We start from the raw sequence: 13,060 nt of genomic DNA, 5'->3' as shown, positions 1-13,060 counted from the left end.
ACCCGGTGAACGATTTTTTTAATGGCAGATTGGAACGCCATCTTTAGATTAAAATTTTTATCAAAATCATTATTCTCTTGCAAAGAAGGATTCTTATTCAACACATGTTTATGAAATTTTACAACGAGATGTAATGTCTTATTTCATTTCTGTCTAATTCATTAATTGAAATCAGGATATTATTTGATTGTTATTTGTTAAACCATTTTAAAACTATGCCTAAAGCAAAGAGAGGGAGAGGTGCTCGGACTGCTCCTACTCGAGTTAGTACAAGGAATAAAAAAACAACCAGTCAGCCAGTTCAACGGGTAAGCAATACGCGGTCTTTTACTCTTCCTATCTGAGTCATGAATCTTGTCAACATTTTCTTGTTTTTCTGACATTTTTATCGTTCCCAGGAGGCTGAAGAAGAGGCTAAATCTAATATTGAAGAAGAAGAGAAGGTTGAACCGGTTGTTCCAGCAACAATTGTACAAGACAAGTATTTTGAATCTCGAGAGCAAACACAATTACCTCCAACTTCTATACCTTCTCCACAACCGCCATCACCTGAACCAGAGCTGATAGAAGCAAGTACTGTTGCTTATCACAGTAATAGTGACACAGAAGAGGAAGATGGGGATGAATCGAGTTATTTTGATAAACTTGATGGTAAGAAAATGTTCAGATTGCTATTAAAATCAATTCTTTCAGTTCACTGATTAGATTTTATTTATTCTTTGTGGCTAATATTTACATATCTTCAGCAATTTCAAGCTAAAATTAGAGTTTAAGCTTTAAAAGCTTTTTCCAATTGCTTTTTCTCTATTGGTCATTTTAACCAATTCTTCTGGTTTGTCTGAAAAATAGTTGATAATTTGAAACTTTCAGTAAATTGAGCTGTATCGGAATCATATGACATTGCTTTCAACTGTCACTTCAACTTATATTTATATTTAATCAGCTGAGCTTGTTGATTTTATGATTTCATCTTTCTTATGCATTTTCATGGTCAAAAATGAATTTTTTTTTACTCAATCGTAAAATTTGCTTCAACAACTTTTTTAATTAATGCACATTTTATCTTTTCGTACAGCCGAGGCTCAAGATGCTATCAACAAAGAAATTAGAGAGGAATGTCACAAATATTTTTCTAGTCTTGATTTCATTATGGAGCCAGATATTATAAATCAATTGAAAAGATATTTTCAAGCTGGAGGCAACCCTGAGGAAGTCGTTACTCTTCTGTCGGAGAATTATCATGGAATTGCCCAAACAGTTAACCTTTTAGCTGAATGGCTAATCATGACGGGCATGAAAATTTGCGAAGTTCAATCTTTAGTTGAAGATCATCTTAAGCAAATGATAATGAAGCGCTTCGATCCTAAGAAAGCTGATTCTATTTTCGCTGATGAAGCTATTAAAACACCTATCTGGCTTACTGAAATGATCGAACATCCAACATGGCGATCTCTTATTTATCGATTAGCTGAGGATTACCCAGACTGTCTTATGTTAACCTTCACCATCAAATTGATCTCAGATGCTGGTTTTCAAGGAGAAATCACTAGTATATCAACTGCGTCGCAACAATTAGAAGTATTCGCTCGCATCTTGAAAAACTCAGTCAACAATTTTCTTGACGGTGGAGAAGATGATATGAAAAAACAAATCGATGAGTTTACAAAGATGGTGTGTCACAGTGAACACACTTTTCTCTATAGCTGTGCAATTCTTCATGTTTTATCCCAAGAAAATAAAGGAGGTACAATAGTTAAGAGACTTCTCCAAGAAGTCACTCAAAGAGCTTCTAAAGATGGACATAATGCAACTCCAGTTCTCGTAGCATTAAATGGAGCCTGGGCCCACCAAAGAGTTACTCAAGCTTTAGCTGCTATGCTTAGTAAGAACAATTTAAATCCAGCTGATATTACTGTGTTAGCCAAAGCATATCAAGCTCCTGACCCACCACCAGTAGATCTTCTTCGTATTCCTCAATTTCTCGATCTCCTCTTAACGATTATATTTCGACCAACTTCAAAAATAAACCCAGAACATAAGCCTAAATACATCTATTTACTGGCTTATGCTACTAGTGTTCATGAAACATGGAAAAAAGGAGTTCGTAAGACTATAAACAAAGAAGAATTAAAACCAACTAATCAAGCGATCGAAAAAGTTAACATTCTTAGCAACGAGAAAAAAGGTTCATCTGAATTACTTCCAGAGCTTAACACACTTTATCAATGTATAAGATTTCCTGTAGTAGCTCTTGGAATTATAGAATGGGTGAAATATTTAGTTAGTGAGCGAAATTACTTTCAATTATCAACTGAACACACTCCTTTACATCTGGCTCTTTTGGATGAAGTAGCCACTTGTCATACAACTCTTCATAACAAAGTATTGGACCTTTTGATTCATCTTTTCGAGTCTCCTCACGAGGACTTAGATGTTTTGGTCCAATTAGAGGTGAAAAAAATGCTCATCGATCGAATGGTTCATGTTTTAAGTCGTGGTTGTGTAGTTCCAGTTGTAAATTATATGAAGACTTGTTGGCAAAAACAAGCCACTGACGTTTCCCTCATTCGTTATTTCGTAACAGAAGTTCTTGATGTTATCAGCCCTCCATATACTCCAGCATTTATTCAAATATTTTTACCTCTGGTCGAGAATGAAGAGATAACTGGTAATATGAGAAAAGAGCATGAAAGCACCTTGGTATCTCAGTTCATCATTGAAGCCGGAGGAACATGATGTTTTTCGTGGCAAAAATTTAAAACTGGCTTATTTTCGAAGATTTATTTTTCAATTCTCTTTGAGTTGGTTATGCGCAACTTAAGCAACTGCAAAACACAATGGTCATCATCTTTTATATCCATGTTTCATCAAATCAACTATTAAATCATTGTGATTACAAATCTTTCGGTTTACAAAATTTGGATTGTATGAAGATCCGAGGAACTGAAATACCTTCTTTTTTATTCACCGTCTCTTTTCGTACAAATTCATTTGATATCATCTGAAAACCACTCTTCGTGAAAAGCTCCATCACATTCTCTGAAAAAAGCAAAAAAATGATCAAAATGTGCAACATTAACAAAGCTATTTCTCGGAGGAGAAGTTCATTTTACTGTAAATTCTCATCCCGTTAATTTAAATCATTTTTTGCAACTCATCACGATCAACTCTGAGCTGCTGTTTATATTAAAGTGAAATAAGACACCTGATTTTAAATAATTTGCACATAAAATTGACCTTACTTTTTGTAAAATAAAAAGCTCTTGTACCATCTTGCCTTACGTAAAAGTTATCACTTATTTTATGACCTTCCGAAAATCGAATCATTGCATGATCAAAGATGCCGTAATCACGAAACAGAACAATCCCTCCTGGACGTAAAACCTAAAGAACGGAAGAAAAAAATGACTTGAGTTGCGGATTTGTTGAGTCTATGTGTAGCTTGAGTCAAATTGAAAATATAGAGATACCTCAAACAGATTGTCAACAGCATTACTCATTTTATCAGGAGATATCGCCGACAGAACGAAAACCAAACTAATTATGTCTATATTTCCAATATACCCGAATGAATCAATCGAGTTGACAAATGTTGATTTGTCTGTTATATCAGCAACGAAAGCTTTACATTTCTCTTCATTGTATAATGGATTACGTTTAAGTATGTCAATGGCGACCGGTGAAAAATCACAAGCTAGGAAAAAGTATTTGCAACCAGTTTCAATCAAAGGAAAAATGAAATTGCCTACACCACAACCAACTTCAAGTAAAACTTTGCTGCTGATCTGTTTGTCCTCATCGATGGTTTGGTCAGTCAGTAACTCCGTAAATTCTCTAGTTGTCCAGTGTCTATCTTTGAAAAAATTGTTTTTGTTTCGTTTGTAGAACAAATCCCAATTTTTCTTTGCTTCACGTTCTAATTTGTTCCGTTGAAAAGTTGATATACATTGATCAGATAAAAGTTTTTCAATTTCTGAATCACTTAATTCTCTGGGTACTCCTTCCTCTTTCAGAGCTTGCTTTATTGTTTCCATAATAATCAAAAAATATTGTTGATAGCTTTCAATGAATTGAAAATTTCAAAGTCCTTGAATTTCATTCACGCTTGTTGATTTTTATAAGAGACAGCTTGATGGAGTGATATACAGTAAAAACTTTTGATTATAAATTAAATAGAATGAAATTACTTTACCTAATGGATCTGAAAAGATGTTAATCGACTTATTTTTTAAAATCAAGTCAAATGGCCAGTTTCAGTTGGATGAGGATTTCATTAAAGTAAAAAAGATAACAAGTTATAACAATAATCGATCATGATAGAAATTGATATTTGATGTTGATATTTTTTGCATCCGTGTAATAATAATAATGTAAAGTTAACAAATCAGTTCAGTAATTGTTGATAACAAATTGAAGGCAATAGATTTGAAGTGAAAAATTTAGGATCACAAGTTTACCAGATGGAGAAGTTTAACGTTTAAAGCTCACTACAACAGCTCTATCGAACCGGTAAATTTGAATCACGATGAGTTGACAATGTTTCTTATCTTGTATTTAATTTCAAAATAAATGAATAATCGTGGGTGTGTAAAGTTTGTATAATAGTTAGTTTTATATTAGCGTAATAACATGATAAAAAATGCATGAACGATTCTCAGTTTCTATGTTAATTGGTGATGACATCGCCCATGTATTTTATGTAAGTCAGTGAAATGCAAAAAATTGATCAAATTGGAAATGGGAAAAATGATGAATGAACAAGCCTGTAACTTTCATTGTGATATTGAAAATTATCTGATCAATGTAAGGAAAAGGCTATCTTTATTAATTTAACTTTATAAATGACAATTGATAAATTGTATCGTTTTGTATAATCGCTCATGAAACAATTTCAATTCTTGATTCCAATTACTCTTACCTGTTATCGTGATTTCTCCTTTTTGCTTGACGCTCCTGGTTCTTTTCACTCTCATTAGCCTTTTGCCTGTATCCAATCTACTGATCATGTCTTTTTAACCAACAGAGCTTTTCAATTTGTTGTGTTGTTAATGGTTAATGTCTGTTTGTTGTATATTTTACCACTGATAGCCACATTTGATTCAAAATCATAGCCATCAAAATATCATCATTATTGAACTTATTAATTTTAAATTGTTATTTATTAATATCATCTGATCGGTTTATATTCTCATAATCTAATGTGTTGTGAACTGGACTAATTTACTTGTGGCAAGTAAACTAACCTACAAATTTGGTGATTCATGTCTTTGAATTGGTAGAACTGTGATGGAAGTCTTGTTTACTCCTGATTACTACATCTTTAGACGAGGTGACTCTAGCCTTTGGTTCAAGCGTAATAGTCCAGATTCTAAAGCGCTTCTCAAAACAGGTGAGGTGTTTTTGTGTAAATTTTTGCTCAGTTAGCGCTTTTTCATTCACCAAATCAAATTATACACCAATAATGTGATACACATTTTCTTGTTATCTGCTTGTTAACTGTTTTCATTTCTCTTATTGGTTTTCTATATCTTTCTTTTTTTCCAACATTTTTGCTTTTTATCATTTGTTTACATTTTCTTCACCTACTTTTACATCAACTATTGCTCTCCATTTTATTTAATTGTATTTTTTTTGTACCGATTTACAGGTTATGATTTCAATCAGCTAACCAATTTAACCTGCCTTGGTCTAGCCCATGGACTAATTGGTAAATTTGGCAGTGACAATTTGATTGTCATCCGCCAAAACCAATGTGTTGGAACCATTCCTGGTGTGAAAGGGTCAGAGGATGAGGTTTATCGGATTAAGCGGATTGCAATAATACAATTAAATGATGTTGATCCTAACCCAAGTGAAATAGCCCTCGAACCTTGTACACTTCATGATAATAATCCATTAACCGGTGTATCAAATGTCGAACATGAAGATGGAAGTGAAAATCAAATGTCAGGAACAACTTCAAGTCACTCACTAAGCGGTATAGCAAGTGGTAATGGTGGAAATACAGGAGGTGTATTCAAAACCTGGAGTTCCATCAGAAGTGCAACCTCTTCAGTTAAATCTAGTGGCAATTTAAACAAAAGTCCTCGTGGTAGCTTTGCTCCAGGAAAGGAGAAGGGCGAAAGAAGATTGATCAATGAAGTGCTTAAAATGTTCAACAATACTGACTCCTTTTACTACTCACCAACCGGCGATCTCTCAAACAGTCTACAAATGAAACATATACTAGCCGAACGTAAAGAAAATAAAACGAGTAGTAATTCCGAGCTCAGTCACGATGAAAAAAGTACTAGTGATAATGTCAAGTACCCATGGGATGTTTTTGATAAAAGATTTATATGGAACCGTCACATGATGGACTCTCTTATTAGTGGATGTGAAGAGGAAATTACAGGGTTGCTTGATCTCAATTTTTGGATTGTTCCTGTTGTTCAGGGATTTTTTCAAAGCGAAACTTGTTTCATTGATGGCGATAAATTAGATGGTAGTGATTTAGAGTTTAGAGAGTACCAAATGATTCTGATTTCACGCCGCTCAAGATTTCGAGCTGGAACTCGGTACAAAAGAAGAGGTCTTGACGAAGATGGTTACTGTGCAAATTATGTAGAAACCGAACAAATATTTAAATATGGAGCTCATGTTGTCTCATTTGTGCAAGTTCGGGGTTCAGTTCCCATATTTTGGAGTCAACCAGGTCATGCGTATCGACCACCGCCGAGAATTGACCGGTCAGAAGAGGAAACACAGAGAGCCTTTGAAGCCCATTTTCAAAAGGAATTCGCAATCTATGGTAGAGAAGTCATAATTAATTTGATCGAACGCTGGGGACGTGAACGGGTAGTGGGCGAAGCATATTTAAATCACACTGTTAATTTTGATTCACCCTTGTTAACTTACGTATCATTTGATTTTCATGAGAGATGGTAAGAGACTATTGATTTTATTTCTTCATTCCTTTTTTGTTACTCATGTACAACTTGTAGTTTCCATTCCCTTTCCACTTACTCCCACAACGTATACAATATATGCTTTATACTTGATATTTAGTTTTAAAATTTTATTTTCTTATAATTATGTACATTGACGATCACTTGAACTATCTTCACCTCTTTTCATCTCAACTCTCTTTGAGCAAAATTTCATTTTTCATTTTTCATTTTCGTTTTCTTTCTTTTTTGTATCAAATTCATTCTACACGCATACACAGTTATTTCGTTAACCTTCCCAAAACTTTTTATTATCCAAAGCTTACCTGTTCATTGCGTTTCTTACAGAAAGATTATCATTACTAGAAACATTCTACATTTTCTCTTTTTCCATGATACACCTCCGCATCAAAATGAAAAGGATTTAGTTTTTTCCCTTTGTGACTCTTTCTTTTATTTTACCTTTCGCATCTATCCTGGATGATTTTTTCTTTCTTTTCTTTCTTTCTTTTTTTCTTGGTCAGATTTTTGAAGCATATTGATTAGCTTAATTAGTAATTCAATCAATATTCTCGATATCCTTTGATTTTAGTGACCTCTTGTTTTTATCATTTATCAATCACTTTGCATTGAAAATCAATTTCATTCATATACTTCATTAAATTTAATGTAACTTTATTGAACATTTATTTTTTTACCAATGAGAAATTTAAACCTTTGCCAAACTCTAACTTTTATTATTATTTTGCTTCTAAAATTCATCGAAATATATACTAACTGACGTTTCTTTTTTTCATTTAAAGTCGGGGAATGAAGTTTGAAAACGTTTCTATATTAATTGCAAATATTAAAGATATAATACGAGACATGAAATACTGCTGGGTTGATGACCAAGGAGTTATTCAATCACAAGATGGTGTATTTCGTGTCAATTGCATTGACTGCCTTGATCGAACAAATATTGCACAAACTGCCATCGCACGAACAGTTATGGATACTCAGGTTAGTAAATCACGAAAAGGTTAACGAATTATTAATCCTTGATTTATATTCAGCTTGATTAATCCATTTTATTTTGTTTGCTATATCGGTTTTTCACTCTTTATTATATTCAGTTCTCCAAACTCGGAGTTTTATGTCCGGATAGTGAACTTCCACCAAACTGTCGTCGTATATTCCAAATAATGTGGGCTAATAATGGTGATTCAATTAGTCGACAATATGCTGGAACAAATGCCCTCAAAGGTGATTACACACGAACAGGAGAAAGACGTCTTGCTGGTATGGTTAAGGATAGTTACAATTCAGCTTCACGGTATCTTCAAAATCGTTTTAAAGATGCTTATCGACAAGCTGCGATTGATATGATGCAGGGTAACCCAATAAGTGATAGCGACTTAAGAAGCCCAGACAGTGAAAATGTTTATGGTGATGATGATGACGATGAAGACATTGAACACCATGAACGAGTTAAACAAGTCATTGAAGATTGTAAAAAAATACTTATCCCAGAAAATGAGGTTATCCTAGGTGGATGGCCTTTAATTGATGCTGATCCGTCAAACGACACAAGTCATCCATCCATTGAAATGGATACTGTATTAATATTAACCAAAGATTGCTACTATGTAGCTGAGTATGATGATCAAACTGATCGAATCACAAAGTATCAAAAAGTATTATTAGAAGATTTAGAAAAAATTGAATTTGGACCCGAACCAGGTGCGCAACTACTTTTTTCATCGCTTTCATCAAAATTACAAAAACAAAGCTACTGTATTCGCTTTCATTACCTAGTCAATGGACAGTCTGGTTATTTCCATATGTTTCGGCCAACAAATACTCGTTTCTTTAACAACATGGCAATACCCGTGAGAACACCTCAGGAATCTATTGATTCTTTAAAAGCCATTTGTGAATCATTTAAAGTTGCTCTTTGCGTTAAATCGTTGAATGTTCCTCTTTACGAAGGTCGACTAGAGAAACGTAAAAGTAAAACTGTCTCTTTTGCTGGTAAACAGCCAACCAGTCAAGGATCGATGCAACCTCGTAAAGTTCGCCATTATACACATTCTTCAGTCGGACAAAAAAGTGGTTCAAGCTTACTTCCTCGAAATATTTCCGATGGTAATTTGCTGAATTTAAAAAATGTTGGATCGCGAGCATTGAATAATGTTTCCTGTCAATTGGCTCGTTTTAAGGGTAAATTGACTGGTAACGCTCGAAGTAATCCTCATTTGGCTCTAGGAACTGTTAGTGAACAACGACTCGAGTCGATCCAATCATTTGCAGGTGTTGATACTTCAGTTGCCTCTTCAGAAGAAGATATCTACGATGAAGAATGGGAAGGAGCTGTTGGCGTTACAACAGATGAGATATCAGAAGATGAATCACTTCGTAAATCAAATCGAACACGTATGTTTCGTGATCAACAAGCAAGTATTGCTTCAAACGCATCATCAGTCTTCTTAACTGAAAGGACACTTTCATCGGACTATTCAGAGTGTAGTGACTTAGAAGATACCGATGACATTATTTTGGGCTCTCTTTGTGAAGAACCAAGATCTTTGCCATTCCAAAACGCCGCAGCACTCTCATTAGCTGGTAATGACACTTTACTCGAAAGCTGTGGTATATTAACAATTAGTCCCCCATTGAAGCCGGATTACGAGGAATCGGGAAATGCTAATAACTCTCATGGTCATAGAGGTAAAAATCGTAAATCTCTTTTAAAAGATGTTGATGACTTTGTCATTGACGCCATGAACAAAGCTGGCCTTAAACAGCTTCATCGAAAAGCCTCGGAAAGTTTGACATCTCTCCCGCTGAGAGGAAAATATCCTTCAATTCCATCAACATCTCAACCCCGAGCTCCTCAGATTGAAATATCTGACTCTGCAAGTGGATTCGAGGTTAGTCCACCTTCACCAACCAATCAACCAAGAGCCCGTAAATTATCCAAATCCTCGGAAGATATCGAGTCTTTTGAAACTTTGTCCACGAGAACTTTATGTAACACCAGCAGTGCCTCTTGCGCTGCATTATCTGGTTTACCTGCTAATGAGGAAAATAGAATCGGCAAAACTGACGACATTCCTGACCCATCATGTGCAAAATCATCCACAACTTTACAAATAACTCCTATTAAGATGAAAACATCACACAGTGAGATGGCTTTAGGTCAAAATCAAGAGAATCGTCTAGCGCTTAACATTAACAGTTCCTCTAACCTGTCAAATAATCCGTTATCTTCGCCCATTTTAATGAAAAAAGATCTCATCCTTTCACCAATTTCTCGAATAGCTAAAGGTGTACATTCCTTTGGGCTTAACCTAAGGTCACATTATTCTAGTGAGAATCAACAATCAACTCAAGTATACGATCCAAAAGCGTGTGGTAAAAATTACGAAAAAACCACAATCATCTTTATTTAGAGTAAAAAAAGGAAATTCCAGTTTTACCTTTCATTCTAGATAACAGTCACCATGTTCATAGCCATTAATCTCATCTCTCGGACCACTGAACTCAGATTTATTCTTTTTTTTCCTCTATTTACTTTCCATTTTTATTTATCTTCTCAATCTTCCTCCTTTTTTCAGTATTTTTCTTTTTCAGATAAATATTTATTATACATCAGGCTAGTTAGAATCTCATTTTTGTTCAGTTTATACAAACAAATACAGAAACAACAGACCCAAGTAAACCATCAAAATATTGGATAATTTTAAATTGATAATTACTATTTCACTCTCGAAGGAACACAAACACACACATAATCTGTCAATGGTGACAGATCGATTGGTACTCACAATTATCCTCACAGTGAACTCTGCTCTACAACCGTCTGTGATTGAAATAACAATTAATATACATTCACTTATAAATATCATATTATAAAAACATTGGCAAAGAAGCATCTAAAAAGAGCGTGAAAAGTGTCCTCGACTCGGGGACCTTTTAGCTTAACAGGATTCATCTGTATGGCCAGATTACTGTTATAATGTTTATTTATTTTATTTGTCTTGGAGTAGTTCAACATTGGAAATCATGAAATTCAGTAAATAGGTTGTCATCTAAGTTCGTTTACCTTAAATTTGCTTAATTTCGCTCATTTGGAATCAAAAAATTTGGTAAGCATACGAACTTAGTTGACCACCTAATATCAATGGAATCGTATATTATTATTTCTCCAGGTTTCTGCCTTTAGACATTTTTCTCAACCTTTTCCATAAGAAAACTTCGCTAGTCGCTTTAAAATTGACATCATCTTACAAAAAAACATCAACATTAATATACTCAAAATCATATAATAAATGATCAAGTTAATTGTTATTGGGAATGTTTGACGAGTGATTTGCAATATTTGTATGTTGAATGTAAACAACCAACTTAAATTGTTAAGCGCATTAAAATCTGTAAGATTCCAAATGAAATGATAACAATAAATTAAATATAAACCGATTTAATCTTCTTTTTTAAGTGATTCATGGCTGAAATATACGAACAATTTACGTGTAATTTATCTCCTTTACTTCTGTATCGCCAAAAATCAGGAAATATAATTTAAGAAGTTTAATTTTAAGTGGCTTTACAGTCAGAAAGTCAAAAAGAAAGCGTAACTTTGTTGAATGTCATTCGAAGCTCTTTTTAGAATTTGTTCACTTGCAGAGTCCACTAGTCGTTTTTAGTTCACCGTCAATTCACACAATTTTACATTAGTTTTTTCTTTGTTTTATTAATTGTTCAATTATAAATCATTCTTATTCCCAATTCCTTTATTCTGAGTGATATTTTCTGGTAATCGTCATGGTAACCAAAAAGGTAAATATGTTTACATCTGGTCGTGTTTATTTTCTCAGCTTGTTAATTTTCAATCGTACTTTTGTTTGTTTAATTATCAATCGAATTTAATTGAATCATTTCTTTTTACTTATTTTGACATTTTATTATTTGGAACAGAATCGTCTATCTAAAAGATATAATCCTTATGCAAAATCTAAAAAGGAAACTGTCAACATGAGTGAATCCATCAGCGAAGAGGAGAAAAAAGAAAAGGAAAGATCACAAATTTTAGCAGAAGGATTTAAATTGTAAGTTAAATTTTATTTTAAATTTTGAAAATTCTATTAAATTTCAATTTTTTTTCATTTCAGACATCGAGTAAGCTTGAAAGATCCTGAAAGTAAAGAAGTTCTCTGGTCTACAAAAGAAGACTTGACAAAAACAAAAGAGGACTTTAAAGGTAAGGAAATTAATCATCTTCGTTGTTATTTATGATTTAAAATCTAATTCTTCATTCCTCTTACAGTTCATTTAGAAAAAAATATCCATGAAAGGACTGGTGATATTATGATGGAAATAGTATTCTCATCTACTCAAGCCATGGAGAATTTCAATTTGAAAAAGCGTCTCCTTTTCAAAAATAAATGTTTAGAAGGTAAGTTAATGATAAATGTGAATATAAACATATTTTTCTTTTCTTAGAAATTGAATTTTCTTATTAATGATTTATGGAATCATTATTTGCTATTGTTATCTTTTCTTTCACAGAATGGTTCATTGAATTTGGAGAAGTGAAAGAAAAGTCTGCCTATACTTGGCAGATCATGTTAACCTCTTCACCTGATGTCATGAATATGCCTTTTGACGCTCTAAGGTATGTTGAATCAAAATTAACCTATCAAAACGAAAATTTTATTTCATTTCACTCACCATGATTCATCTTTTATCTATTTCTTTACAGTGGCCAACTGATGATCGAAAGCAAATATTGTGACCAAGAGCTTGAATTTCATAAAGGTCTTATTAGAGTATTTTATGATGGTTTTTCAACATCCTGAGCTTTGTATTATCTATTTTTTATATGAAATTTGTATATGATAATTTGTACTTCCCAATTAAAGTACTCAGAACCAATAATTTCATGGTTTCTCAATTTATTTATCTTTCCATAATAGCTTTTAAAATCAGTGAACTTCGTGATATTCAATTCTCAATTAGGATTTAAAACTGGTGCTGGTTATCTAGCGATCGTATTTGTAGGTGTTTGAGTTTTCAAAAATATTTATTCACTTGAGATCAATTTTCAGCGTTAAGGCACTCAAAGTAAATTTTTGAACAGAAAAATGGTCAAA

At 33.4% G+C, this 13,060-nt stretch overlaps 3 protein-coding genes across 5 annotated transcripts; 2 read left to right on the top strand and 1 right to left on the bottom strand.

The window, feature by feature from the left end:
- The first annotated feature begins 109 nt into the window (after positions 1–109).
- On the top strand, positions 110–3,288 carry TH1 (negative elongation factor complex member TH1). The gene is made up of 3 exons (XM_015930013.3): positions 110–308; positions 399–651; positions 1,076–3,288. Exons 1-3 carry the CDS (start codon positions 216–218, stop codon positions 2,734–2,736), a joined length of 2,007 nt encoding a protein of 668 aa, XP_015785499.1. The 5' UTR covers positions 110–215; the 3' UTR covers positions 2,737–3,288.
- Positions 2,755–4,507, bottom strand: LOC107362886 (tRNA N(3)-cytidine methyltransferase METTL6). 2 transcript variants are annotated; one of them, XM_025161017.2, is made up of 4 exons: positions 4,193–4,433; positions 3,471–4,128; positions 3,243–3,384; positions 2,755–3,039 (listed from the first exon to the last, which is right to left on the bottom strand). In XM_025161017.2, exons 2-4 carry the CDS (start codon positions 4,032–4,034, stop codon positions 2,894–2,896), a joined length of 852 nt encoding a protein of 283 aa, XP_025016785.2. In that variant the 5' UTR covers positions 4,035–4,128; positions 4,193–4,433; the 3' UTR covers positions 2,755–2,893. The 2 variants fall into 2 exon arrangements, with proteins under 2 accessions (XP_025016785.2, XP_015785510.2); XM_015930024.3 differs by having other exon boundaries at positions 3,471–4,507.
- A 474-nt stretch (positions 4,508–4,981) lies between these two features.
- Positions 4,982–12,845, top strand: sp3 (phosphatidylinositide phosphatase spermathreecae). Of its 2 annotated transcripts, XM_089269615.1 has the most exons (9): positions 4,982–5,389; positions 5,648–6,923; positions 7,730–7,928; positions 8,042–9,838; positions 11,886–12,016; positions 12,080–12,168; positions 12,235–12,363; positions 12,477–12,582; positions 12,670–12,845. In XM_089269615.1, exons 1-9 carry the CDS (start codon positions 5,287–5,289, stop codon positions 12,764–12,766), a joined length of 3,927 nt encoding a protein of 1,308 aa, XP_089125741.1. In that variant the 5' UTR covers positions 4,982–5,286; the 3' UTR covers positions 12,767–12,845. The 2 variants fall into 2 exon arrangements, with proteins under 2 accessions (XP_089125741.1, XP_089125742.1); XM_089269616.1 differs by lacking the exons at positions 11,886–12,016; positions 12,080–12,168; positions 12,235–12,363; positions 12,477–12,582; positions 12,670–12,845 and adding an exon at positions 10,526–11,387.
- Positions 12,846–13,060: the final 215 nt, after the last annotated feature.

Source organism: Tetranychus urticae, chromosome 3 (genome assembly GCF_039701765.1).
Source record: "Tetranychus urticae isolate SD_2017Ah chromosome 3, NJAU_TeUrti_SD_1.0, whole genome shotgun sequence".
Taxonomy (NCBI): domain Eukaryota; kingdom Metazoa; phylum Arthropoda; class Arachnida; order Trombidiformes; family Tetranychidae; genus Tetranychus; species Tetranychus urticae.
Note: the sequence above shows the minus strand (reverse complement) of the source record. Positions and strands in the feature narration are given on the sequence as shown.

What these genes read in the sequence shown, in the direction of transcription:
- TH1 (XM_015930013.3), top strand. Translation starts at nt 216, where the DNA reads ATGCCTAAAGCAAAGAGAGGGAGAGGTGCTCGGACTGCTCCTACTCGA. An exon ending in CCAGTCAGCCAGTTCAACGG is followed by an intron (nt 309 to 398) that starts GTAAGCAATACG and finishes TATCGTTCCCAG; the next exon opens with GAGGCTGAAGAAGAGGCTAA. An exon ending in TTATTTTGATAAACTTGATG is followed by an intron (nt 652 to 1,075) that starts GTAAGAAAATGT and finishes CTTTTCGTACAG; the next exon opens with CCGAGGCTCAAGATGCTATC.
- LOC107362886 (XM_015930024.3), bottom strand. Translation starts at nt 4,034, where the DNA reads ATGGAAACAATAAAGCAAGCTCTGAAAGAGGAAGGAGTACCCAGAGAA. An exon ending in CTGTTGACAATCTGTTTGAG is followed by an intron (nt 3,385 to 3,470) that starts GTATCTCTATAT and finishes TCCGTTCTTTAG; the next exon opens with GTTTTACGTCCAGGAGGGAT. An exon ending in AGCTTTTTATTTTACAAAAA is followed by an intron (nt 3,040 to 3,242) that starts GTAAGGTCAATT and finishes TGCTTTTTTCAG; the next exon opens with AGAATGTGATGGAGCTTTTC.
- sp3 (XM_089269615.1), top strand. Translation starts at nt 5,287, where the DNA reads ATGGAAGTCTTGTTTACTCCTGATTACTACATCTTTAGACGAGGTGAC. An exon ending in TAAAGCGCTTCTCAAAACAG is followed by an intron (nt 5,390 to 5,647) that starts GTGAGGTGTTTT and finishes ACCGATTTACAG; the next exon opens with GTTATGATTTCAATCAGCTA. An exon ending in AACAAAAGAGGACTTTAAAG is followed by an intron (nt 12,169 to 12,234) that starts GTAAGGAAATTA and finishes TTCCTCTTACAG; the next exon opens with TTCATTTAGAAAAAAATATC.